This window comes from Rattus rattus, chromosome 4 (assembly GCF_011064425.1).
Source record: "Rattus rattus isolate New Zealand chromosome 4, Rrattus_CSIRO_v1, whole genome shotgun sequence".
Taxonomy (NCBI): domain Eukaryota; kingdom Metazoa; phylum Chordata; class Mammalia; order Rodentia; family Muridae; genus Rattus; species Rattus rattus.
Window position 1 is genome coordinate 128,133,568 of NC_046157.1, and position 27,351 is coordinate 128,160,918.

The following is a 27,351-nucleotide window of genomic DNA, read 5'->3' on the forward strand; positions in this document are numbered from 1 at the left end:
TTCGCATGGCTTCCCTCATGACGTCTTACAACTTCACCCTGTGAAAATGTGTAGCTCTCTTGGATCTGGACCACTTCCATTTGTTGATAGAATCTAGAACTTTTTTGTTTCCCTCTGATTTTCTTCCTTCCCTCTTTGCTTTTCTAGAGTCAGGAGTCTAATGAGATATCTTCTAACTCCATGCGCTCTCTTATAAATTTGCTTGTAGTCATCTTGTTTTTATGGCTCTTTGGTTGTTGAAAAGCCTCATAACCTTTGCGCCTATGCTCCTACCCCTTGCAGGACATCTCTGGCACTAGACTAGATGTATAGTCTAAAATCTAAGTGAGCGTCTTCAGCATAGAAATTTGTGTTTAGTTGTGACAGTTTAACATTACATTAATACTTTAGTTTATCTCATTACAAACACATTCCGGGCATCCTTCTAAATTCAATGGATGTGCTCCTCCCAGCAGTCCCATGGGGCAGGTAATATTATTCCTCTCAGCATCTCAGGCTGTAGGTAGTTGAGCCAGGCTTCAGCCTGTATAAGTAACACACTTTGGTATTTATATGTCAAATATTTTGTATGCCTTTTCCCCCGTTAAATTTCATAATTCTGAAAGAGAAATTCTGTGATTCTTGTTTTTAATTTTTTTGCGTGTTTTTTTTCTCTTTCTTTTTAGATAGAAATGGAGCCAGAGGGAAGTTAAGTAACGTGTCCACAATTTGTAGGCTTGATGAGTGACCGCTCACAAACATTAGGCTTGCCTGATAAAACTCGTAGGCAGCTCATCCCTATCCTGATCCCTTCTGAACTTACCTGAAGCTTAGTTAACTCTTTGATGTTTGCTGTATCTTTACACTATGTAATAACTTTCCATTGCATCTGTGATATTTTCTCTCATGCAAACGGTACTGTGTCCTATGGTCTTGAGGTTACAACCTAGTTTTGCTTGGGGCTCAGGCTTTCAGCCTTTGCGTCTGAATCCCTCCGTGTTTCTCTTCTCAATGAGCTTAGCAGAGAGCTGATGATGTTTTTCTTTCTGCTCTGTGGGCTGTGTTTCTTCAGACATTCAGTTCAGGGGTTAGACTCTGTGCTAGCTTCCTTGTTCATCTGTAACTTAGCCAGGGTTCCTTGTTGATGCATGTGTCCCTAATAGTAGAGATTAGGAAGAACCTTAATAATTAGATCAATATGTTTTTCTTGGGCCTCAGTTACTTAAAGGTAGTGACTAAAGCTTTTGTCTCTACATATTTATAGTAAAGAGAGCTTTGAATTAGGAGCAAGCACTCATGTAGATTGATTGAATACATTGTTTAATATTAGCCTATATGCTTTCTGTTATATTCTAGGAAGATGCTTATTTAAAATTCATCCTTGAAGCTCATTAAATATATAATCGAACAATAAACTGTTGTAAAAATTGGAATTTCTGTAAGCCACTTAACCATGTGCAAAACCACAGTGGTATTACTGAAAGTTTAGGATAGTGAACAAAGTTCAGGTTGAAGTATCCAAGGTGCTCTGACCCTAGAAGATAGTAATGGGAGTTTATAAAATTACTATTTATTGATATGAATAAAAGTTGGATTCTACCATGGTGAAAGTTACTTAAAGAGTCTTATTTTATAGTAATAAAGTAGACACCTTTAAGAGTATCTGGTTCTCATTTGTAAGAATTGTATTTGGGATACAGATAGTTCTTACATCCTGAAATACTGTAAATAAAAGGAAATCTTTTCTTAACAAGGTAAGTCAGTCTTCTCAGTACCTGCATTTCTATTACTGGTTAATTTTTTTCCTATGGGAAAATAGCCCTAGACTAAATTAATTAATTATAATACACTACAGTTATGTACGTATTAAATTGAACATTTATACAAAGAAATTGCATGCATTCATTCACTCATTCTTGAGTTGAATTATGTTTCACTGTTACCCAGGCTTGCCTTGAACTTGGGATCAAGCAATGCTGCTGCTTCAGCCTCCTACGTAGCCGTGACCACACATTGTACTGCTGTTCCCCACTCTGATTTATTAGCTCCTCAAGATAGGTCCTTTCTTGTTTATCAGTTTTGTGAGGCTTAGAGAAGTGCTGCCGAGTGAGCTGCAGATCCTCCATGTAGTGCTTATAGCCCTAGTTCCCACTCTGTACTGCTGCCTGTGGCTCCTACCCCTCACTGAATTGGATCTTAATGTTTTATTAGAATGAGAATGAGAGCCAAGTGAGGAGGTGGGTACCGTAATATGTAATAGCATATCGACAGACTTGTAGACCTAAGAAGAAAGTTGTAAAAACATATTTGTCTAACTGGCTCTAAGTGTTGATTAGGTGTTGAGAAAATATACTCAAGAGTGGTCTTGAGAACTGGATACGGCTCACATGCCCTGCAGTCGAAGAACTAGAAGTCAGAGTCGGGTGGCTCTGAATCCAAAGCCAGCCTAGTCTACGTAGTGAGACACTGTCTCTAAGAGTGGAAAGGAAAGGAAGCCCCTCATCCTGTCTTCACCCAGGTGGGAAGAACAGAGACAGTGAGTCCAATATTGGATTTGAATATTTATTATGGGAAAAAATCTGTCCTTTCTTAACCTCACACATAATTTTTCTTTGTAGATGAGAAACTGTCCTTCTCTCCCACACAAAAGGGGAGTCAGAGATTAAACTTAATTGAGAACAGAATGTACTTTTTCTGTATAGGGGAAAATGGAAAGTAACAAGTTTGTTTCTGCTGAAGTTAAAACCAACAGTGTTTTTATTTTGAAGGAGCCTAAAAAACATTGTTTTCATGCCAGTAATGGATTAGGGCTTTTTAATTAGTGTTGTCTATGTTGTAATATCGCAATAATCTATAGATTAAAATAAAGCTGTTGGCAGTTATGTAGCAAGTAGTACAGGAAGTTACAGCTTAGTCAATTTGAAAGCCTTAGAGGAAATTGTTTTGAAAACAAGTATGTTACAAATAGTGAGTATTGATTAGTTGTTTGCAGGTGGTTTTTAGCATTGTCAGAAATGCAGCTTGATTTAATTATGTCCTGATAGATGTTAATAATTGATAGAGAGAATGCCCCACTAGTAATTATTTTTAATGACTGCTGCACCATTAAGAAAGGTTAACTTGTTTTATATAAATCTCCCATAGTGAGTCAGCTACTACCTCATTAACTTTGTTCAAAGACCGCTGTAAACCAAATACCCCGAATAGTGTGCACGGTAGAAACCGTTTGTTTCACAAGATTGGCTCATTTAGTCATAGAGTTGACCCTAGCTTAATTACCAAGGGGGGCCGTGAATGGGCGGCTAAGCATTTTCTGCCAATTAAAATGCTGAAACAGTGGAGAAAGCTGCCGTCTTGCACATGCTCTGCACCAAGTTAATTAGAAAGTTTCCACAGACGAGTGCTTCTTTTTAAAAGAATGCATTTTCTCTTCTGGTAATGAGGAAAGGAGTTGGTGAATAACTAAGCTTGAAGACCTTTAGCGTTTCTAGCAACCTAATTTGCGGAATAAGTGAAGCTTGCTTCAGACACTTAGCTCTTTTTATTACATATGGTATCTTGAGTCGAAAAAAAGAAAACAATTGCTAGTCGTACCTAACAGTTTGTATATTGCTTGTTAGGTATGAGTTCCCTAAAAGATATCTTTCCAGCTGCGTTATACGTTGTTTTATACCAAATAAATTGTGATTAGAAAAGCACAATAATTTGATTAGAAATTGGAAAACTTTGCATTGCTTTTTTCCTCTGGTGTATTTAGAAAATTAGGAGCTTATGTAAACTAAAAATCAGTAAACAACCTGGAAATTCTAAAACCAGGTATTTCTAAATACAGTATATTCAAAACTAAATACAGGTCAAAAGACTTTTATTTTTCTTTCTCAAAAAAAGATTAAATTGCTGGAAAAATGTTTGTTCAAATTTATAGTAGCAGAGAACTGAGATTATTTTTTTTGAAAAATTAAAAGTAAACAATTGAAAGAGGAAGTTTATCCTAGCACCACATGTGCAGGAGTGGTTGTGCTGCTTCTAAAATGAAACGGTTGTCATGGAGTACTTGTCAACGATAGAAGATGTCTGGGTGTTTCTGAGTGTTTGTTTGTTTGTTTGTTTGTTTGTCTGTTTTAATGTGTATGGAAGTTTTGTCTGAACCATGCGCTGCCCTTGTGCCCTCAGGGGCCAGAGAAGACCCTGAATCCCTGGAACTGGAGTTGAGAATTACCATGTGGTTCTACGGACTGAACCCAGCTCCTTTGCAAGAGCAGCAAGGGCTTAATTTACTTCTCAGAACTCGCAGAAACAGGATAATTCATGGTAGATAAGTTACTAACCTTACTGCTCATGGCTAGTGGCCTTGATGAAGAAAGTGTAAGGGAATTGTGATAATTTTATGAAGTTCCATAATGCTGTCTTCATCTTTATCATAATTAGCTCTGATTTGCAAGATAGTCATTTAAATTAACTGTTAACATTTCTTCTTTCAGGCATAATTAAACTTAATTTTTTCTACCTATCATCTTTTGTGTATGTAGCCCCCTTTAAAACAGTGATAAACAGTGGTATATAAACCTTTGGCTAAGAAGGAATCTGGAGGTGCTATGGTTTATGAAGGAAGCTGTCAGACTTAGAGGACTGCCTCAGACGTCCACTCACCATCCCTGCTGTGGCCAACCCTTCCGTCCCCTGGGACCTTGTGCCTCTGGGGCAAATCCCCAGCACTCATGTATAATTTTGATTTTTTAAAATAGCTAATTTTGTGTTACACAATTTTTAAAAGTTAATCCAATAAAAGGGGAAAATTTTTCTTCCCTTTTTAGTGTTAAGATATAACAATTTGATCTTAGTTATTATTAAGAGTACAGTATACTGGTATCGAATAGACTCAGCAATACATCTACAACTACTCTTCAACTCTTCATCTCACAGAACTGAAACTTTATTTCCATTAAGGTGTGGTTTCTCATTCCTCCCACCATCCGGCCTCTAGAAATACTGTGCTCTATTTCACTAAATACTGTAAGGCCAGCATAATGACCCAATAGCAAAGCCAGACAAACACCTTGCGTGGAAATTAGAGCCCAGTGTTCCTTACAAAAATACAAGTAAAGTTTCTCGACAATATACTGAAGGCCATCCTTCCAAGTTTCTGATGAGAAATCTGCTGGTGTCTCCACTGGGGAGCGCTTGCGTGTGATGGATGAGTCGTTTCGTCTTGTAACTTTTAAATTTCCTCCTCGTTTCTCAGCAGTTTGAGTACGTTGTGCCTTGGCGTGGATTTCTTTGAGTCTCTCCTAAAGTTCATCTATCGTCTTTCTTTTATTTTTATATCTGTGCCTGTCGTCAACTTTGAGACTTTTTACACGCTTCTTCACATACTGGTGCTGCTGCATTTTGGAACTCCAGTGTGCACACCAGTCTTTGCGATGGTGGCCCCAAGGTCCCTATAGGTTGTGCTCACTTTTGTCAGCCTGTTCTCTTTCTGTTTCCCCAGCTCAGTTACCGTTGTCCTGTGTTCCAGGTTTGCTGTTTCTTCTGCCCCCTCAGACCTGCCTGGTAGCGGGTTTTCACTTCGGTTCTTATTATTTTACTTCACTGGCTTCGAGGTTCCTTTTTTATTTTATTTAGACTTCCTGACCCTTTACTTCCATTTTGTTCATTTATTATTGGCTGTATATCATGTTTCTGTTTTGCTTTGAAGCACAGTGATGTCATAAGCCTCCTCATATGTGGTCTAGGTAAGATGGTGTGTCTCCGTGACTCACTTACCTCCGGTCTGTTTTTCAGAGCTTTCCTTCTGTGCTGTGACTAACGCTGACTGTTTCCCTACAGCGTGGATCTGTGGCATCATTTCCATCACCGTCATTAGTCTGCTCTCCTTGCTGGGTGTGATTTTGGTTCCCATCATCAACCAAGGATGCTTCAAATTCCTTCTCACGTTCCTCGTTGCGCTAGCTGTAGGAACAATGAGTGGAGACGCCCTTCTGCATCTACTGCCCCATGTAAGAAGTTCTTTTAATCTGCCAAAAGTTACACATGTGTGCAGCTAGCATTGAGTGTAGTGTTGCTGTGTACATTGTATTTGTACACCGATAGTGTGCACCAGTTTGTGAAATTGTATGTTCTTATATGTTGAAATTTCTTTTTCTCATTTTTGCAGTTTTAATTGAAGTATTTTTAAATAAATTGACTCATTGGGTTTTACATGGGATCAGGAGTGAAAGATCATCTGATCTTTCTATACATTAAGAAAACTGTTAGAAAAAATACATATGGTATGTTGTAATGATTGTGCATATAGCCAGGAGGATACCGTGGCGAACTGCTTTGAATCAGCTGGAGATATGGTTTATTTTTACTGAGTGTGATTTAAGTGATATTAACTTATGTTTACAGAGGACTCATTTTGCGGGGTGGGGTGGGTTCATTCATTCACTAGTAGTTTTCTAACCCTTAGATGCATTTCCTTATAATGGAGTATAATAATTTCCAGTTAATAAGCCAAGGAAATTAACTGGAAGACAACTGTATATACTATCAGTGAAGCACTTTGATCTTGTAGAAGGTAAAGGACGAGAGAGGGCCGGGTGAGGCCGTGTCGTCAGTAGTTCCTAAGTTATGGTTATATAGGAGATAAGCTCTGTGTATGAGGAGACTGTAGGTAAGGATAAAGTGAAGACAGGTGGACTATAATAAGGATAGTGTGTTTGTGCGAGTGCACGCATGTATGTGTGCATGAGTGTGTGTGCATGTGTGTGTGCATGTGTGTGTGTGCACGTGCTCACGAGTGTGCACACACGTGAGTATGAGTAAAGGGACTCCATAAGTTTTTTCGCCATAAAGAAATTGTAAATGTTTAAAGAAACGTAATATGACTTGAACATTGTATAATACATGCATGTATCAAAATAGTCAAGGAACCCAATAAGTCTGTATAATTTTTATGTGCCAATCAGAAGCTTAAAATTAGATTTAAAATCTAGAGGATAATATTTCTATGTCTGTAAGATCATTGTCAAAATCTGAAGTAATTTCAGTTATTTTCTTCATCATCTAATAGTCTCAGGGCGGACATGACCACAGTCATCAGCATGCTCACGGGCATGGTCATTCACATGGACATGAATCTAAGAAGTTTCTGGAAGAATATGATGCTGTGTTGAAAGGACTTGTTGCACTAGGAGGCATTTACTTACTGTTCATCATCGAGCACTGCATCCGGATGTTTAAGCACTACAAGCAGCAACGAGTAAGTGCTGCGCACGGGGTTGTCCACGTAGGTACAGCGCTGAGTGAAAAGCACCTCTTTCCGAACACACTTTTTCTTAATCGTGATGTTGGTGTGCAGTTCATCTCTAGCCCTTTATTTTTCCTGACTCTGATCTTTGTCACCTTGTGTCATTACATCTACTGTGGCATTTAGAATCAAGACACAGCAGTGTCCAAGCTAGCTTGTGGGTTAACAGAATGGGAAAAGCTATTGACCCATTTTAAATAAGAATAGATTAATGACAAAAGAAACAGGTCTCATCAGTCTATCTTACAGTGAGTTTTTCACACAACACCTTTATCAGAAATGCTTCACTGGCAGTAGAAGGACCAGAGGGAAGAAGAGGTCAGAATAACGGAGCACACTCGGGAGACAGTGGAGGCAATGACAGAAGTAAAGGAGGCGGTAGTTGTTTAGTATTGATCCAGCACTTGGGAGAGCTTGGCTCAGCAACCCTGATTTTCATGCAGCTGTCCGTCTGACGTTTCACCCCTGAATGTATCCCCCAGAAGATTGGTTTAAAGCCCCTACCCTTCTCTGCGGTTTAACTGTGTTCCCATTCGTTCACATTGCCATAGGCAGCCTACCACGGTCTGTGTTAGTGGCGTGTTTGAGGTAGTGACATGTAGATGGCCTGAGCATATTAGATTATATTTAAGTAAAGCTTTACACAAATGGACAAGAGTTACACATTTTTATCTTATTTCCAAATGTTTTACTCCGGGTAGTCATGATTTTGCTTGTTTGCATTTCTGCATGCACACCCACATTTTTGTTTGTATTTCTTTAAGACAAAGGTGACTTGGAAAAGGTCTGTGAACTGGTATCGGGAGCGGTTCTAGTCTGTGCAGACGTTAGGTGTGTGACTGCATTGATCTTCCTGGTCTCTGGCTACCATCTAAACACGACATATATTTTATTTCTTACCTTGTTTTTTAAATCATGTACTCAATTCTGATTGCTTGTCTTCAAAGAATTACTGATTAAGATGAGAATCCCAGAAAAATATTGTCTTTGGAACGGTAGAAGGAAGCTAAAATAGGAAGAGGTTAAGAGAAAAGTGAAATGAATCTAGTTATATAATAATGTAATCTAATCGCATATTATGCCTGAAAGGCTATGTGAAGGATAAATAGTTATTTCTAAGAGAAGGGTGGATAGTCATTTGGTGCTGAGGATGCCAAAGCAGAGCTGGCTGCAGGGATACAGGAGCTGCTGATGGAACCACCACAGAGTAATGTAGAGGAAGGTGACAGGGGCTTGGGCCAGACGGTGCGGGTAGGAATTGTTTGAGGGAGTGTTGGTAAGAGTCAGCGAGGCTCGATAAATGATTAGACGAAGTAAAGGAGTTGAAGACCATGTCTCGTAAAAAGCGTCCGACTGTCTCAGCAGATGAGGAAGGGAATTTGGTAAAATCATCATTTTTTCCTGGTTAAACAGATAAAACTAGACAGTTTGAATACAGAAGGCAAGTGCACCACAGCATTTCAGCAGGTTTGTGATAAACCCGCAGCCAGCGTGATGCTGTTGGGAGAGCTGAGAATGTATTTCTTTCCTGGTTCAGAGCAATGGTACGGTACTAGGAATCTTAGTCATGGGGGTCTGAGAGGAGACGGTAATAACAAAGAGCATACAAATAGGATGGAGGAATTCATGGGATCCATTTTGCAGATGATTCTGTTCACAGGAAGACCTGGAAATTCTATTAAAAGACAAGCAAAACTAATAAATGCATTCAGTGACATTTCAGGCTACAAGATCAGCTGACAAAATACTGCATGAGCCTCCTGAGAAAGGGTGCTGTGCAAGAAATCGCATTACAGCAACTACCAGGTTGAGAGGGGAAATTAGAAAACACCTGATTTCAGTAGAATTAATATTGCTAATGTGTTCATAAAACCCAGACCAATCTGCAGATTCCATGCAGTACTCGTGGTGGTTAATGGCAATCTTCATAGATCTAGAGAAAACATTTCTGAAATTCATGTGGGAGCAAAGAATTCACAGTGCCAAAACAGTCTGAAACAAGAGGAGTAAAGACGCTATGGAGCTCACAGGCATAGCTTCAAGATGGGCTCCAGAGCTAGAATGACCAAGACAGCAGTAAGTGGTGCTGGAAATCCTCAGGCAAAAGGTTGAGACTGGACACTCAGAAGTCAGAGACCTGAGAGCATAAAACTGCTAGGAGAAAACAAAGGAGATATTGGTCCAAATTGTGTGTGTGGGGGGGATTATTTTTTTATTTTTATTTTTAAGTATGATGCCAAAGGATGGGAAATAAAAGCAAACACTGATCAGCTGTGTCATGGTGAATGTAAAAGCCTTCCACACGGCACAGGAAACAACCTACGGGATGTGAGAAAATACTGAAATGATCATTTAATGGACTAATGTCCAGGATAAGCCACTCAAAAGCACTTAGCAACACAGACAATCCAGTTGAAAACCAGTGAGGTAGGCATGTGTATTAGGCACAATCAATATACAGATAACAAGTGCCAGCAAGGATGTGGGCAGCAGAAAACCTTGGCATGCAAAATACTCTAGCCTTCATGAAAGGTCTGGAGGTTACTCAGAAAGTTGAAAGTAAACCTACCACCTGATCCCACAATCCCAAACTGGATATATATCCAAAGGAAGTGAAGTCAGTGTTAAGGAGACATCCCCAGCCCAGCGTTGTAGCATAATTGTTAGGAATAGCCTGATCACTCCATAATGGATGGAAAATGAAATTATAGAATGTGTGCACCACGGGATCCTATTTATACATAAAATATGTATATTGCTACTTGCAACAGGGTGTGCGGGACTAGACATTGTCCAGGTTAAGGCACAGTAGGTGACGGTAAGCAGCAGTAATGCACCTTACAGTTTTAAATGTGTCCTCTTCCTTCTACCAAGAGCTAGAGTTTGAGGTGATAAATAGATTTAACCTGCTTTAGACAATAGCGTATCCTTGGACCAACCACTACATCGTATCCCATGCATCTGTAGTTCTTATATTTTTAATTTAAATGTTAGAATAGGCAAATGGTATGAATAGAAACTCTCAAGAAATATCAATTGCCAAGAAATAGATGGAACAACAAAGTGTGCTTCATTTTGAAATGTATGCTCAGATGTGATGCCCTGGGCTTAAGCTTCAGCACCACCGAGAAGAAAGAACTATTTAAAATGGGTTACCATCTCACCCAGTCACATGGCTGTTACCTGTGTAGGAATCTTGTGGTAACAGTATGGTGTGGAAAGGAACTCCCCCAGAGTTGGTGGTAATAGAGCAGCTGTGGTTACAATGGAGAGGGGAGAAGATCCCTCTCCACAAACTGAAAGGAAATGTACCATGTAGCCAGCTGCCCTACCTCTTAGCATGCCAAAAGGAAATGAAACCAGCTAAAACACAGTGCCTGCCTGTCCACATATATTACTGTACAACCCTCAGTAATTGTAATAAGGAACCAGCCCTCGGGAATTGAGAAGTAGCTGGTATCGGTTCAGAAAACTACACATGGTGATCGAGTAGTAGCTGGTATGTTTTCAACTACATAGAAAAGTGAAATTTTATCAAGATGCATGGAACTTGCAGAAACGGTAAGTTCAGTGAGCCAAGCCCACAAAAAAAAGAGAAAAAAACACATGACTACAGTAAAAACTATATTACAGAGTATGCTGTATTCTGTTGGTCAAGGCCAGTCAAAATTCTAGGCCCTGGGATAGACCCGTATCTAGATAGAGCAGGGAACTCACACAGAGACAGAGGAACTGGATAGGTAGTGCCTATCTTTGGAGACTGCTTCAGGTCCAAGCAGATGAACAAATATACACATAGCAGTTAGAATGATCACACACCTGCCTTGCGGTTTACGTCCTAGAAGCCATCCTGGAAGTGCCTATAGCCAGGCAGGACACTCCCCAAGAGCATGAGCTCACTTCCACTGTTGTAGCATAAATGCTTCTTTAAATCAGGATTAAAGGAAAGCAGAAACTTTAGTGGGAGGGGTTCCTAGTATCAGTAGTCAGCAGTGACAAAACTATGTAGTAAAAAGCTACATTGGTAAGTCAGGAGAGAAGAATTCTAACCTGAACTGTGCAGGGCATCAATTAATACATTAAGCAGTTGAGGATTAAATCGTTCAGTGTCTGCTTACAAAGCCACAAGAAGGAACACTTGTTTTTATTGCCAAGCTGTTACGAATCAGTGATTGTCATATGTCACCTTATTTGATCCTCACAAGGTTGTTTCCCTTTTGCAGGTGAGTTGTATGTTCCGTGTTAATAAACTTACCCTTGCACATCTCAGAAGCCAGCTACAGACAGAGTTCGAGCTTAGGTTCCGTCATGCTCCATCCAGAGAAGTGAGAGATTGCATTGTAAGGAGAAAATGAGCATGAAAATTAGGAACTCTCTGCCACGTCATAGTGTTACAGTGGCATTAAGGACAGTGTTTCACATTTCACTTGGGTTTGCCTAATAGTTTAGTATTTTGCATGCTATTAAAGTAGATGAACTGAGCCGGTGAAATGGCTTAGTGGGTAAAGGAGTTTGCAGCCAATCCTGATTCCTATGGTGGAAGAAGAAAGTCCTCCAGTTTGTCCTCTGACCTTCACATACATATTACAGAATGCATGTAAATGTGCACATACACCTGTGCCCGCACACACGTCCATCAAATGAAAGTGTAACGGTAAATAAAAAGTAATGTATAATGCTAACACCATACTCTTTTTTTAATCCTCACAGGGAAAGCAGAAATGGTTTATGAAGCAGAGTACAGAAGAATCAACTATTGGAAGAAAGCTTTCAGATCATAAGTTAAACAGCACACCGGATGCCGACTGGCTGCAACTCAAGCCCCTTGCTGGTAGGACACTATTTCAATGAAAAACTTAAAATTGAAAAGTTGTTTCTATGTAATGTGATTGAAATTTCTTTTCTTTGTGGTTTTCCAAATGTGAGTGTGTCTTGTAATTCTAATACCGTTCATCCACGGAACCAGGTACACTAGGAGCAAGGAAAACTTGCCACTTCCTTTTTAAAAAATACATGGGTGAAATGAAACAAGGGTGGTGTTCACCCATAATCTCATCGTGTGGGAGGCTGGTGCGGAAAGATTTCCATTCAAGGCCTGCCTAAACTGGTAACAGGACCACTCTGTTTCAATATCTCAGAAGGAAGAAATAAAATGCTAAGCCATCTTTATCAAAACTAGACCAACCCACAGAATGCAGCGGTCTTCTGTGTCTGTGTTAGAGCTCTCCACTCTCTGCCCCAGCTTTCCCAGTGCTAGGATTGCAGGTGGTTACCACGGGCAGTGAGGGGTACTGGTTTTTTTCTTTCATCTTTATTAACTTGAGTATTTCTTATTTACATTTCGATTGTTATTCCCCTTCCCGGTTTCCGGGCCAACATCCCCCAACCCCTCCCCCTCCCCTTCTGTATGGGTGTTCCCCTCCCCATCCTCCCCCCATTACCACCCTCCCCCCAACAATCACGTTCACTGGGGGTTCAGTCTTGGCAGGACCCAGGGCTTCCCCTTCCACTGGTGCTCTTACTAGGCTATTCATTGCTACCTATGAGGTCAGAGTCCAGGGTCAGTCCATGTATAGTCTTTGGGTAGTGGCTTAGTCCCTGGAAGCTCTGGTTGGTTGGCATTGTTGTTCATATGGGGTCTCAAGCCCCTTCAAGCTCTTCCAGTCCTTTCTCTGATTCCTTCAACGGGGGATCCCATTCTAAGTTCAGTGGTTTAATGATGGCATTCGCCTCTGTATTTGCTGGATTCTGACTGTGTCTCTCAGGAGAGATCTACATCCAATTCCTGTCTGCCTGCACTTCTTTGCTTCATCCATCTTGTCTAATTGGATGGCTGTATATGTATGGGCCACATGTGGGGCAGGCTCTGAATGGGTGTTCCTCCTGCCTCTGTTCTAAACTTTGCTGCCCTATTCTCTGCCAAGGGTATTCTTGTTTCTCTGCCAAGGGTATTCTTGTTCCGCTTTTAAAGAAGGAATGAAGCATTGGCATTTTGGTCATCCTTCTTGAGTTTCATGTGTTCTGTGCATCTAGGGTAATTCAAGCATTTGGGCTAATAGCCACTTATTAATGAGTGCATACCATGTGTGTTTTTCTGTGATTGGGTTACCTCACTCAGGATGGTATTTTTCAGTTCCATCCATTTGCCTATGAATTTCATAAAGTCATTGTTTTTGATAGCTGAGTAATATTCCATTGTGTAGATATACCACATTTTCTGTATCCATTCCTCTATTGAAGGGCATCTGGGTTCTTTCCAGCTTCTGGCTATTATAAATAAGGCTGCTATGAACATAGTGGAGCATGTGTCTTTGTTATATGTTGGGGCATCTTTTGGGTATATGCCCAAGAGAGGTATAGCTGGGTGCTCAGGTAGTTCAATATCAAATTTTCTGAGGAACCTCCAGACTGATTTCCAGAATGGTTGTACCAGTCTGCAATCCCACCAACAATGGAGGAATGTTCCTCTTTCTCCACATCCTCGCCAGCATTTGCTGTCACTTGAGTTTTTGATCTTAGCCATTCTCACTGGTTTAAGGTGAAATCTCAGGGTTGTTTTGATTTGCATTTCCCTTATGACTAAAGATGTTGAACATTTCTTTAGGTGTTTCTCAGCCATTCAGCATTCCTCAGCTGTGAATTCTTTGTTTAGCTCAAACCCCATTTTTTTTTTTTTTTTGAATTCCACTCAACTTTTTTTTTTTTTTTTAAATTAACTTGAGTATTTCTTATTTACATTTCGAGTGTTATTCCCTTTCCCGGTTTCCAGGCAAACATCCCCCTCCCCCCTCCCCTTCTTTATGGGTATTCCCTCCCCCTTGCCGCCTCCCCGAACAATCTAGTTCTCTGAACCCCATTTTTTAATAGGGTTATTTGTCTCCCTGCAGTCTAACTTCTTGAGTTCTTTGTATATTTTACATATAAGCCCTGTATCAGTTGTAGGATTGGTAAAGATCTTTTCCCAATCTGTTGATTGTTGTTTTGTCCTAACCACAGTGTCCTTTGCCTTACAGAAGCTTTGCAGTTTTATGAGATCCCATTTGTCAATTCTTGATCTTAGAGCATAAGCCATTGGTGTTTTGTTCAGGAAATTTTTTCCAGTGCCCATGTGTTCCAGATGCTTCCCTAGTTTTTCTTCTATTAGTTTGAGTGTATCTGGTTTGATGTGGAGGTCCTTGTTCCACTTGGACTTAAGCTTTGTACAGGGTGATAACCATGGATCGATCTGCATTCTTCTACATGTTGACCTCCAGTTGAACCAGCACCATTTGCTGAAAATGCTGTCTTTTTTCCATTGGATGGTTTTGGCTCCTTTCTCAAAAATCAAGTGACCATAGGTGTGTGGGTTCATTTCTGGGTCTTCAATTCTGTTCCATTGGTCTATCTGTCTGTCTCTGTACCAGTACCCTGCAGTTTTTATGACTATTGCTCTGTAATACTGCTTGAGTTCAGGGATAGTGATTCGAGGGGTACTGTTCTTGACTGTGTACAGTTTCCTTTGTATGTAATTGGTTACAGAAAATGAAAAGTTGCCTCTGTAGCTAAAGAAGAGTAACTTGCCCTTTGTATTTAAAATCCACACTCTGTTATCTAACAGAACAAGGCGGCTCAGAGAGTTAAGATTTCCTTCCCTTATATTTTCAGTTTACATTTGGATTTCTTTTTCCCCTCCACTTGTTGGTGGTTCTCAGCATAGATGACAGCCTTCCCTAGCTGTGCAACTCTCCCAAAAGACAATTGGGAATTATCCAGGTGTTTGCCATAAAGCAAATAGTGCTGGAGAGTAATCTTTTTAAAATGACTTATGAGATGTGGTCAGAACATTCCAGTGAAGATCTCTGAATAGCATTACATTATCCTTGGTGGAGCACATGTGTAGAGAACTTTGCCATCAGCTAACTTGAGCAAGTAATTTAAGTTTTAGCTGATGGACTTAAGAAAAATTATTCTAATGGATTGCGTTTTAAAACACTTAAGGGAAATGTATTCATGCAAGCAGTGCTCACCTCACTGCTATTCTGCCCAGGGTTAGAGTAGCACATACAAATGCACTTGCTAGGTCAGCATGTCCTTCCTTCTGATGTAGGAACAGATGACTCGGTGGTTTCTGAAGACCGACTTAATGAGACCGAACTGACTGATTTAGAAGCCCAACAAGAATCCCCGCCTAAAAATTACCTGGGTGTAGAGGAAGAGAAAATCATGGACCATTCTCACAGTGATGGGTTGCACACCATTCATGAGCACGAGGTCCATGTAGTCTCTCATAACCACCGCGATGAGGAGGATACAGCTGTGCTGAGGAAGCACGGCCACCAGTGGCACCACCGACACGCCCACCATTCCCACGGGCCCTGCCACTCCGGCTCAGACCTGAAGGAAACAGGAATAGCCAACATAGCCTGGATGGTGATCATGGGGGACGGCATCCACAACTTCAGTGACGGCCTCGCCATTGGTAAGTGTCCTGAAGCTTGGGTTACGATTTACTCCTTAAGCATATTTTCCTTTGTCTACTAAGTTCCTACTAATCTTACAAGCCACAATCCATAAGGTTGAAATTTACCTACATTTTTAAATGTCCAGCTATTTATTACTGCCATGTCTGTTTTTCTCCAACAGATATGGTATTTGGAAGTTTAAAAAAATGAAATTTTAGTACTTTTTGGTTTTTGAAGCTAAATACGTGTCTATAGTATGTTTCTTATGTACCTCGCTTTCTTATTGAAGCAGTGAACTTACTGAACCTGCTGTTTGAACACTCAGCGACACACCTACAAGTGTCAGTGTCATCTCAGTCTTGCATTTAATACATTTTCACAGCTTTAGAAAGTTTCACATTAAAACCCACCATAACAAAGTAATATACCTGTGTGAACTGTACGTGCAGTTGCTGGGATGTAGGCTAGTGACTAATTTACAGCATTACCTGTCACCAGGGCATGATTCTCTCTGGGATCTAGATTTCATTAGTCAGAAATGGGCTTTGGTTTCTTCCAGAAAGCAGACATGTTGTTTTATAATCATAGGAGTTATTGATAGAAAAGAATATTGACCTCTGCTAGTGGGATGAGACCTTACACACCAGTGTATGTTCAGAAGCCGTGATGCGTAAGTTGGGTGAGTCACATACGTTGTGAATTACTGCAGAGAGGAGCATCTCACTGACTGGAGGAACCGGGAGGCCTGAGGCTCACTCACTCACTGATCCCTGTGTTCATCATCTTCTCCAGGGGCAGCTTTCAGTGCCGGGCTGACTGGAGGCATCAGCACTTCCATAGCCGTCTTCTGCCATGAACTGCCACACGAGTTAGGTATGAGCCTCGAAAGTCTGCCTGCCCTTCATCAACTCTAGGCCTCCTTCAGTTGTGGATGCATTAAACTGCAGGGGTGACACGACAGGCAATCCGACAGGTGTAGAGGACCATCTATGGCCGGGCACATCCCAATATAAGACTAAGCTTCTTGTATCAAGAAGTGTCAGCACCCGTGTGCTTTTTGCTGCTGTAACAGTTATACCATTATGAAGGATCATGCGTAATGACTAGGTTGGTGACCATAAATGAAAAGGAAGTACCATTTCTCAAATGCCTGATTATGGGATTAACCTTTTTCTATTTTATTTCATGTGTCATATACATTTTATTTTCTTAAAGGAGCAGGGTAAAGTTCCCTATTACATAATTGAACCTAAAACAGTTACTTCTTCACAGATGATGGAGAGATCACATTATTGTCCAGACACTAAACAGAACGCTGTTTAAAGAGACTTGTGTGTGTGCTTGGTTATTAGAGAAACTGGAAAGTGTCCCTGACTGCTGTCACTCTTTAAGGACCACTGAGGTTTTGGAATAATCATTAAATTGTAATCATTTTTTTAACCATAAAGTTAGATGCTTGGACAGTTTTGCCTGCACGTGTGTGTGTGTGTGTGTGTGTGTGTGTGTGTGTGTGTGTGTGTGTGTGTGTGTGTGTGTGTGATTCTTACATGATTTTAATAAAGTAGAACCCTCAAAATGCTTCAGATCTTTTTTTCCCTTGGTTTTTAATGTTTTCTTGCTCTATACTATGATCTCAGTTCCCAAACTGTTTTGTGCAGGTTCTTATTTTCTTATTCATTTCAGTTTCCCTCTCACTATTGATAATCATTGTCTTGAGTTTATTTTATCATTCGTATTAAATGTTCTAAAAAGAGAGGTTTGGGGAATTGTTTTGTGGAGACAGGATCTACTCTATGGCCCTTTCAGGTCTGGAACTCGCTAAGTAGACAAGACTGATCTTGTGTCAATCCTGCCTTGACTTCCCAGGGCTTGGGATTAGAGGTGTGTACCACTATGCTTGGCCCAAACTCCCTCTCTGTTTCTAAGCAGTGCGTTTTAGCATGAAGGAAATCACATTTGATAAATGAGCCATGCTTTTAGGACTCACCTCAGATAAGATGTAATACTGTACATTTTCCAATCCCCCTCAAATATAGCAGAGACTAAATTTAATTCAAAATAAGTTCTTGGTAACATGCTTACTTGTCTAAGGGAAGGTGGCTATTCACTATTTAGATTTATACAGAATTTTCTTTTAGTTTTTATTCATTTTTAATGTGTAGATGGTTTGCTGCATGCATTTCTGTGCAACCTAGTCCCCAAGGAGGTCAGAAGAGGGTATTAGATCCTCTGATTCTGGAATTGCAGATGGTTATGAACACTTTGTGAGTTCTGTGAATCAATCCATATACTCTGGAAGAGAATCCAGTGTTCTTAACCACTGAGCTATCTCTAGTCCATAGAAATTTTAATACAATATTAAAGAATATCAAAGTTTGTTAGTAACCATATTATTGGGCCGCATTCATTAACAGCTTTGGCAGGCACTCCTCATTTGTGCTAATTAATATCTTGTCAGCAGGAAGAAAAGAATACTGCTTTATCTCATTATGAAGATTGTGTGCTCTGTCTAATCTCACTTGTAGGAACTCCTTTACTGAGAAGGAAGGTGGAGTAAATATGCAAAACCTCAGAGGCTGCACAGCCTGAAGTAAGACGAGAACAGAGAGTTTTAAGTGAGTTGTCTCACTTTATACAGAGTTGTAAGACTGCCTCACTTGATTGAGCTTAAACCTAACTATGCACAGACTCTGTTTACTGGAAACTCCCATTACCAACAGAAATTAGCGGTAGCTTATAGACTAGAGGGTTCAATATTATTGCTTTGTTTTTTCTTTTAGATTCCCATCAGTCAGAACAACAGCAGGTTCACTTTGCAGAGATTAATGAGTTGCTTTTTTAAAAAAAAAACTTGTATATGAAAAGGAAACAGTTTGACATCTAGAAATTTTTGAAAAATGACATGAAATTGATTTGCAGTTTGGTTTAGCAAATAGTGGTACCGAGAAAAGGACAGCCATGCAAACACTGAAAGAGCTTAGTCTCCGCATATATGGAAGTATTGCTTTTCGACAGAGGTACAAAGAAAATTCCACACAAGTAGGCTTCCGCAAATGATGCGTCAATGTGAGATGTTCATTTGCCAAAACAGAAGCTGCCAGAGACTGTGACTCATACATACCTCACACGATGAGTCAGAATGAACTCAAAACACACCATTAAGCCACACAGTCTGGGATAGTAAATTCCTATTTGTATCTTCTTAGGCACATTACTAAATATATAATCCATTAAGAAAATGAAATAGATGACTCCAGGCCTATTTAAATTGTGACAGACATTGTTTAGAAAATGGGGAAATTTGTATAAAAAGCCATTAAGACCAAAGTATTAAAGTCTTCTTAATTTAGTGACAGGAACATCTCAAGACCCCACCTTCAAAAGAAAATAATCAGATAAAAACTTTGAATAGATATTTACTAAAGAAGATAAAACTTGGTATCTAAATGTGAAATTTCAGTTCCTGGGTTTGTTATATGTTGTCAAGGTTATGAACAAGTATAGTCTTATATTTGGTGGGAATGGAATTTTGGCTTTATCAAAGAGAAGTGAAAATTGAGTTGATACAAAGGTTTGTTTACTATATACAGTAATTTCATAATTGTATTCATCATAATGTTCTGTAGCTGGTAAATAGTGTGATTCATCTGTGAGTTGAATGGTGCTGTAGAGTGCTGTGGGTGAGTCTTATGTCCGTTATGCCAAGTGATAAATCTAGACCCAAACAATGCATGTCGTCTGATTCTATTCATACAATAGTCTGGAAAAAAAAAAACACAAAAAGCAACACAAAGCAAATTGTTTGCTGTGTTAGTAGTAAAGGGCCCAGGGGAACTGGAGAATGAGTAGAATAGTTGTAGAGTTTGTTAATAATTGTGATTACATGGCATGAATGTTGGCAAATATCTGTAGAAGTCTAAGAAGAACAACTTTTATGATTCATGCTTTTATGAAGCAAAGCTAGAGTTCATAAAAGAAACAGTTTTAATATAAATTACATACAGGCTATGTTGAGAGAAAGACCCCAAGAGTCCTAGACAGAACACACATGTGCGTGCTTTAAGAAAATGACAGGTGTACACAGCAATGGAAGGACAGAGGCGGCTACATCTTATTTTTGCAGGAATTAAATAATAATTCCTTCTGAAGGGTCCAAAGTTCAAGGCCAGCTTGGGTTGTATGAGGTCCTGTCTTAGCAAACACCCCCTGGATTCTTATTAGTTAATTTATTCTCCAAGTTCCTCAAGAATGAAGTAAATCATCCCGCTCTTCTGTACTAGCAGGAAAGACTAGGTGTTTGTGGCAGTGATACAGTTTGTCATTCCCCATTGCTCATTACTTATTAAATCACGCTCCTTTTTAAGCCACATTTCTGAAACCATAAAGGAAGCAATGTGCTGCAAAACCAACCCACAGGAGATGCCAGCAATCTCATTTGCTATTATCCATCTCCCTCCTAAAAGGTCCTCCTTTAATTTAACACAATTGGGTCAGTGTGAATTACTGCAAATACAAAGGAGAAATTTACGGAGAAAGAAGTGAGGAAGCTCCTTTCATACAGGAACTTAGAGAAGACTGGACAAATAAAGCAAACTCCAGGGCAGAGGAGAGAAGCAGCCTGTGCAGGACTCTGCAGGAGCATTGTGAAGCGGTTGTACTAGCTAATTTTATATCACCCCACACAAGCTGTAGGAAGAGAACTATGATTGAGAAAATGCCTCCAGGAGATCTGGCAACTGGGCATTTTCTTTTTTTTAAGATATGGTTTCCTGTGTAGTCCTGGCTGTCCTGGAACTAGCTCTGTAAACCAGGCTGGCCTCAAACTCAGAGAGCTGCTTGCCTCTGATATGGGAGGACCCTGTCCATTGTGGGTAGTACCACGCCTGGCAAGTGTTCCTAAGTTCTGAGCATGCCATGTGCAGCAAGCTACAGTAAGTGGCACTCTTCTCTGGCCTCTGAATCAGCTCTTGCCTCCAGGTCATCCCCACCTCCCTATTTTGAGTTCCCACCTTGACTTCTCTCAGTAGACTGTGACTCTGCATATGTAAGCCAAAGACACCCTTTCCTCTCCAAGCTGCTTTTGGTCATGTAACCCTAAGTTACAGCAGCAGTAACCCTAGGAGAAAGGAGGGAAAGGAATAAGGGGACTACTATTAAATAGAAACTAGAGAATGGCAATGTCAAAGACACTGGAAAAGCTTCTAATTTTCAAATGAATAGAATAATTGAAAGTTAGTGCTTTTTGTAGTTTATAGCAGTATATTGGAATATGGAGAAGTAATACTTTGAAGCAGTTTCTCTGTTAACATTTTATTTGCTATAGATGAAAACTTTGCAGCCATGAGAGTTTCCTAAGAACAGAGCCCTATCAGTGGCCTGCATAACACCTTGCATATACTGTTTGTTTGGTTAGATGGCTGGATATTTAATAACTAGAACAAAGTCCACTGTTACAGTAAGTAAAGGTACACCTTGATCCCTCAGCTTGAAGAGTCTTAGTCCAGCAGCATTTGCCTGTTCCGCCAGCATCTCTCTGGGTAACAATAACTGCTTTTCCCAGTGTTCCACGTTAGATGAAGAGAAAACACCTTTCTTTTGGTTTCTTCTTTCTGTTCTCTTTTCTTGTTCTTGTTGCTGTCTGTTAAACTTGTGTGTACTTAGATCTCTAGCAAAATAGCCTTGTGGTTCTTCCCCTTACGCTCAAGTGTCTGCTCCCCTGGCAGCAGTGTGATGCTCCTTAGAGCTGGGCGGGGCAGTCATAAAACGCATGGAAGCTAAGGGGAAAGCTCTTGCCTCTCCTTACATTTTGGGGTTTTTCTAATTAAAGGGTTGCTGTTATTATTATTTCTTGGGGAAAAACCTAATGCATGCATAGTATGAAATATATGTAAGAAGCTATTACCACTCTTCTAACTGTGCCTATTTCCCACTGAAGAGCAGAAATGAACTTTGAATTGTTACTTTTAAAAGGGCATGGGTATATTTATTTTCTCCTTTCATTTTTATTTGCTTTTGGTTTGTTTCTTGTTTTGTTTGTTTGTTTGTTTGTTTCTTTTTTGAGGCAGGGTCTCTCTTTGTAGCCCTAGCAGTCTTGGAACTCCATCAGGTGACCTCAAACTCAGAGATGCTCCTGCTTCTGCATCCCAGGTGTTAAAACCTGTGTGCCACTCCACCTGGCCTTGTAATTGGCTTTGCATAGACAGTTGCTTGGCTCTTCATGTGCATGTATTCTTATGTAACTGTACCACATAAGGATGTAGAACAACTCAGCACCCCTATAGCTTTTGCTCTACTGTGTTAATGATGTGCCTTTATAATGCGTTCTTAATTTTTTAAATAGTTTTTTTTTCCCACTCAAAGTTATGCTTTCAAATCCTGTGCTTTTAAAAATAACCTCTCCCATGATATCTGACTTGCAGGTGATTTTGCAGTTCTTCTGAAAGCAGGCATGACCGTAAAGCAAGCCATTGTGTACAACCTGCTGTCTGCCATGATGGCTTACATAGGAATGCTCATAGGCACGGCTGTCGGTCAGTACGCCAACAACATCACACTCTGGATCTTTGCGATCACGGCAGGCATGTTCCTCTATGTGGCCTTGGTGGATATGGTAAGATGCTTTATGTAACTTTCCTGTTGTACTAAACTCACAAGTGGAATGCAACCTTCAGAAATGGAAGACATATTTGGAAGTGGTTGGAAAGAATACTTTAAAACATTTTAAAAGAAGATGGCTAATTTTAAAGACCGTGACATCTAAATAATTAGGAAAAGCGTTTACCTTATCATTTCTTGGAGATGCTGAAAATTTCTAACCAACTGTCTCACAACTCAACTAATAGTAGGATTTAGAGGTATGATTACAGAATAACGAGACTCACTGCTTTGTTGCCAAGAAGAAAGGAGACCTCCTCTGTGCACAACAGTCTTTAAAGCAGTCGCTCCGTCCCATTTTACAGCAGTACCTCACATGTTAGAGTGTTTCTGTGGGGCTGTTTCTGTAGGTTTAAGTAGGTAATACTTTTACCTCCTTCCCGGCAAAGCTCTGAGTTCAACATGAGAACAGCATCCCTAAGTCCCTACACTGACCCGCCTGGCTTTCACCATTCTGTGGGCTCCGTGCTGTGATTTCCTCTCCATGCCATGGATCACCTTCCTGAGGAGAGAAACTCCTGCTTCGCTTCCTCCCTTCTCAGGCAGCACATCTGCCCCCCTCCGCTGTGGAACCCCTAATTCTTGCTGTGCTCTCTGTCCTTGGCACTTGGTCTTGATCCGTTGACAGCACTGAGTATTTGACTTTATGTCTCAAGTTTCTTTAGTTCCTCTCCCACAAGGAGGTGGCTCTAGGGGGACAGACATTATTGTCATCATTATTAGTTGTCATCTGCCTCTGGAAATGCAGTTCACAGCCACTAGCAAGGAAGGTGGTCTGATTGTTTTGCTAGGAAGCTGGGGATCAGAAGAAAGATTTTACAGTAATAATTTGTGTGTGTGGGGGCTAATTAACATTTTTATTTATTGTTTGATAATTTTATGCAATATATTGTGAACTCCTTCCCCAGCTCTTCCTAGCCCCTTCCCCAGCTTAGGTCACAGTTGTACACTTTATTTGGAACTGCAGAAAAGCTGACTGAAAAGAGAATTAGCGAAATTGTTTTGTTCTGTTTTTTAATAATAGGAAATCTGAGCTTAGTTTTAAAAACTATGGAAGAGTTTATTGGGAACAAGAGGAACAGGTAGATGAGGTCCTCAGCCCAGTGGTAACAGAGTCCCTGTGTCTGTGAGTTCTACTCCGGGGATTGTGTAGAAATAACTCAGTAAACAGTCGTCTGTTCAGTAGGCAGCTAACAGGAACAAACCTGCTCTTTGCAAGGGCTGCATTTCTGTCAGACATACTATGATGTTGACACAGAAGGAATCGAGCCGCCTGGATACATGTTCTAGCACATGAACACAAAATGACACTTTTTCTGATCAGCAGAAAATGAATTATTTAAGAATACTATCCAGGGCCAGCGAGAACTCAGCAGATAAAGCCACTTGCCACCAAGCCTGGTGACCTGAACTCCTGAGTTCTCAGGTAGAAGGAAAGACCCAGCTACTTACTGCAAGCTGTCCTCTGACCCCACAAGTGCACCGTACCGGGTGCATACCAATTCCTCTCACACAACATACGTGAATGAAATACAACTTAAACATTTTAAAGTGATAGTGTACACACTGTCAGGTACAGCATGTTATTTGACTTGTAGAAAACCCCGACAGGGCTACAGCAGTAGAAAACATGAGCACATTTTTATTTTAGCTACACTGCCTTGACAGTATAGATTACTTACACAAAGCCATCAGAAGCCATTCAGGCAGGTAGGTATTGGCAATACACAGGAGCTTTACTTGAGGAGCCTCTGTGGAAATGCCTGTTTGGGGCACTTTGGGCAGTGCTATTTAGCAACTACGATGGAAATAATACTCTCTTCTTTGTGTGTGCGTGCGTGTGTGCATATGCGTGATACAGAGGGTCATACCAAACAAAGGTCCTTAGGAATGCCAGGTAGGCTGTACCCCAGAGCCACATCTTTGTGAATAGTCCCAAGTGCTGTGTACCGGGGGCACTGATCAGCTCTTTGTTGGGTTATGACAGTTGAGGTGACATTCAGGTAAAACTTTGAATGGCAGAGGCCCAGCGTTGTTTCAGCCCTACTGCTGACGGCGTCCAGAGGGCGTGCCTGTGAAGCATTCTGTGTGTTGTTTATGCTCTGACATTAAGGGAAGTCGGAAGGAACAGTTTTTGTAAGAGTCAAAACTTAGGGAAAGGAATAGAAACACTGTAATAAAAATGGGCTTACTGGAACGGATATCAAAGTTGCCAGTCTGTACAGCTTGCATGTTTTCACTATCTTTGTTAAGATGTGTTTCTCCTTTCAGCTTCCAGAGATGCTGCATGGAGATGGCGACCACGAGGAGCACGGCTTCTGTCCAGTTGGGCAGTTCATTCTTCAGAATCTAGGACTGCTGTTTGGATTCGCCCTCATGCTGGTCATCGCCCTCTACGAAGACAGAATCGTGTTTGACATCCAGTTCTGACCATCCCGGTCTCTGCCGATTCCGAGAATGTCCGTGCAGCTTGCCTCTGCCCCTTGTACTGTATGCACATCGCTCAGAGAATCCAGTAGCCTGCACTGTCCACAGGTTCTGTAGGTTTGAGCCTCACCACAAAAGACTGGTGCTCAGGACTGTTTTCTCTGCATGGATGGGTCTTTTAAAAGTTTGTGATAAAGTCAGAACATGGGACTCCATGTACCAATATTGATAGAAGTTTAAGACTTTAAAAAAAGAGAGAATCATATAAAACACTAGTCTTTTTATTAGTAGAAACTTCTGTGGCTATGCAGAAATAGAAATTAAACCAAAAAAAATCATTTAAACTTTAAAAATATTTTAAATGGACTTTGAGCAGACATTTTTGTGTGTGTGCTAAGAATGAATTTTAGTGCCCTCTAATTCAGCTACATATATACACGTGGGACTAATAGGGATCAACTTGACACAACTTGGAAACTGAATAAAGTTGACTTTAGGAACTAGAGGGAAGCCCAGGCTGCACTAGAGTATGGATTTAGCATTGGGGAAAGCCCTTATTCTTGAATCTAGAGTTACTATTTTTGTATATATTTGCATAGTGTTCAAACTTGCGGCCTAAACTACTGAAATTTGTGATTGTATGTGTGAACTTCAGTTTAATCGAAGAGTCATAATGGTTCTTTGCATACTATACTTGGTGTTGGGTTTTCTTTTTAACTTTGTTTTTATGGGGGGGGTGTGAGTCAGAGCATGGAGTCAGATACCTTTTTCTTAACATTACTACTCTCGGAAATATCAAACAAGCGGCATTCCATTTCCCTAGGACTAACTAGGTTAATTGGAAATTTTTAAGTTCTGGGTGTTCAAGTTACTTTACCAGTTTGGCATTGGAACTCAGAGCACATGCTGTGGCTGGTAGTAAAATCCAAGCTCGCCATGCCTGTAGTCTGTATATAAAACGTCGGCTAAATGGTAACTACACCGGTACCATAGCTGCTTTGGTACCGAGTATATGACTAAGCCAAAATCACTTTTATCATTTTGTGCCAAGATACACTGTCGGTGCCTGATCCGGAATGGTCTGTGTTTGGGTGCCTGCTCTTACGCCACTGGTGCAGTGACGTGTAAGACGTCTAAGTCCTGTTCCGTCTGAAGCGTGACTCGGCGTGTAGACTAGTCATGTGCATAGCTCTGTTTACATCCCGCACCACCCACTCTTCCCTCACGCAGGCAAACGTCGGAACTGTGTGCAGCTAGCTCTATTTTAACTGCTTGGCAGCCGGGACACTCCTTGGGAAAAAACACATAAGAGCCAAAACCTGTCCATTCCATTTTAAATATTTGTATTCAGTCCCTTCTCCAGTTCTCTTCCTCTTGCTCTGGTTTTTTTTTCAGACAAAAACAAAAAATTAAGAGTAGCACATGCATGCAGGTGTTGGAGGCTAATCTCCAGTTCTGTTGTGTTCTAAGCAAGGGCTGTTCGTTCTTACAGCAGTCGCCTCTTTCCTCTGTTGTGTTCTAAGCGAGGGCTGTTCATTCTTACAGCAGTCACCTCTTTCCTCTGTTGTGCTCTAAGCGAGGGCTGTTCGTTCTTACAGCAGTCGCCTCTCCCCAGCCCTCCTTGCACTAAGTACTTTGGTACGCAGGCTTTCAGCACTGGGCAAGCCTCCAGCAGTCCTTACTTCCCCTCATTGTTGGCCGTTTGAGCAGCCTCACTGAAAGGTGCTGGTGCACTCCGTGCTGTCCACTTCAAGTGACTTGGAAATTTTGCTTTCAAAACCAAGATACGCTTATGCTTCACTTTTGAGTTTTATTCCCAAGGAGGATTGTGCATTCCAGCATTAAATCTGCTTCATTTAAAATAACAACGGGAACATACTCCCACTCTAAAATGCCTCACTTAAAGCTGGTCGGTTTTGCTTACAGTATACAAAGTTTTATATTCTCAGACGGTATTATCTTTACGTGCTAGATTTTCTTAGTCGTTTCGGAGGGCTTTAACAGTGGCTGCTAATATTTTGATAGTGTTCCACCAGTGTTTAGTTTTTACATCATTCTCGTGTATAGTTTCAGGTCTCACTAGACAATCCCAATTCCACTACATTTCTTTTTGGCTCCAACATTCCACTTAGCTTGACTAGTCTAATTTTAACATATGCCTGTTGGAGGTCACCAATGTTACTTGTACAATGCTGTCACCATGTGACATCCATATGGATTTTGGTGTATATCACATTGCATTCAATCAGCTGTGATTATGCTTAGAAATACTATAGTAACTAGATGCAGTGTGAACCTTTTCCATTAACAGTAAGTCAGTGGCTTAAATGTGATTATGGTCCTGCAAGGTGATACTTGCTAAAATATCTAGACATTTTTTGTTGTTGTAACTGAATCATTTTTTTTTTAAATTTATAAAGCTGGAAGTGATCAAATGCTGTTTTTTTTTCATTGTCAACAGTGGTGTGTCATTTTATATATGTTCCTAATGCTTACGGAACTCTCCCGAAATAAAGTTATTCAGAAAGAAAGAGTGTGGTGCGTTTTCAGTCCCAGAAC

The 27,351-nt window shown here is 40.5% G+C and overlaps 1 protein-coding gene across 2 annotated transcripts in view; it reads left to right on the plus strand.

The window, feature by feature from the left end:
• Slc39a10 (solute carrier family 39 member 10) overlaps positions 1-27,323 on the plus strand; it is a 48,457-nt gene extending 21,134 nt beyond the window's left edge. The window contains exons 4-10 of one of the 2 annotated variants that reach the window (XM_032901101.1): positions 5,806-5,975; positions 7,034-7,222; positions 11,981-12,101; positions 15,357-15,728; positions 16,504-16,584; positions 22,131-22,321; positions 24,637-27,323. In XM_032901101.1, coding sequence (XP_032756992.1) covers positions 5,806-5,975; positions 7,034-7,222; positions 11,981-12,101; positions 15,357-15,728; positions 16,504-16,584; positions 22,131-22,321; positions 24,637-24,795 — 1,283 coding nt within the window. In that variant the 3' untranslated portion in view covers positions 24,796-27,323. The remainder of the gene's footprint in view (positions 1-5,805; positions 5,976-7,033; positions 7,223-11,980; positions 12,102-15,356; positions 15,729-16,503; positions 16,585-22,130; positions 22,322-24,636) is intronic. The other variant, XM_032901102.1, reaches the window with a different exon arrangement.
• The last annotated feature ends 28 nt before the right edge of the window (positions 27,324-27,351 follow it).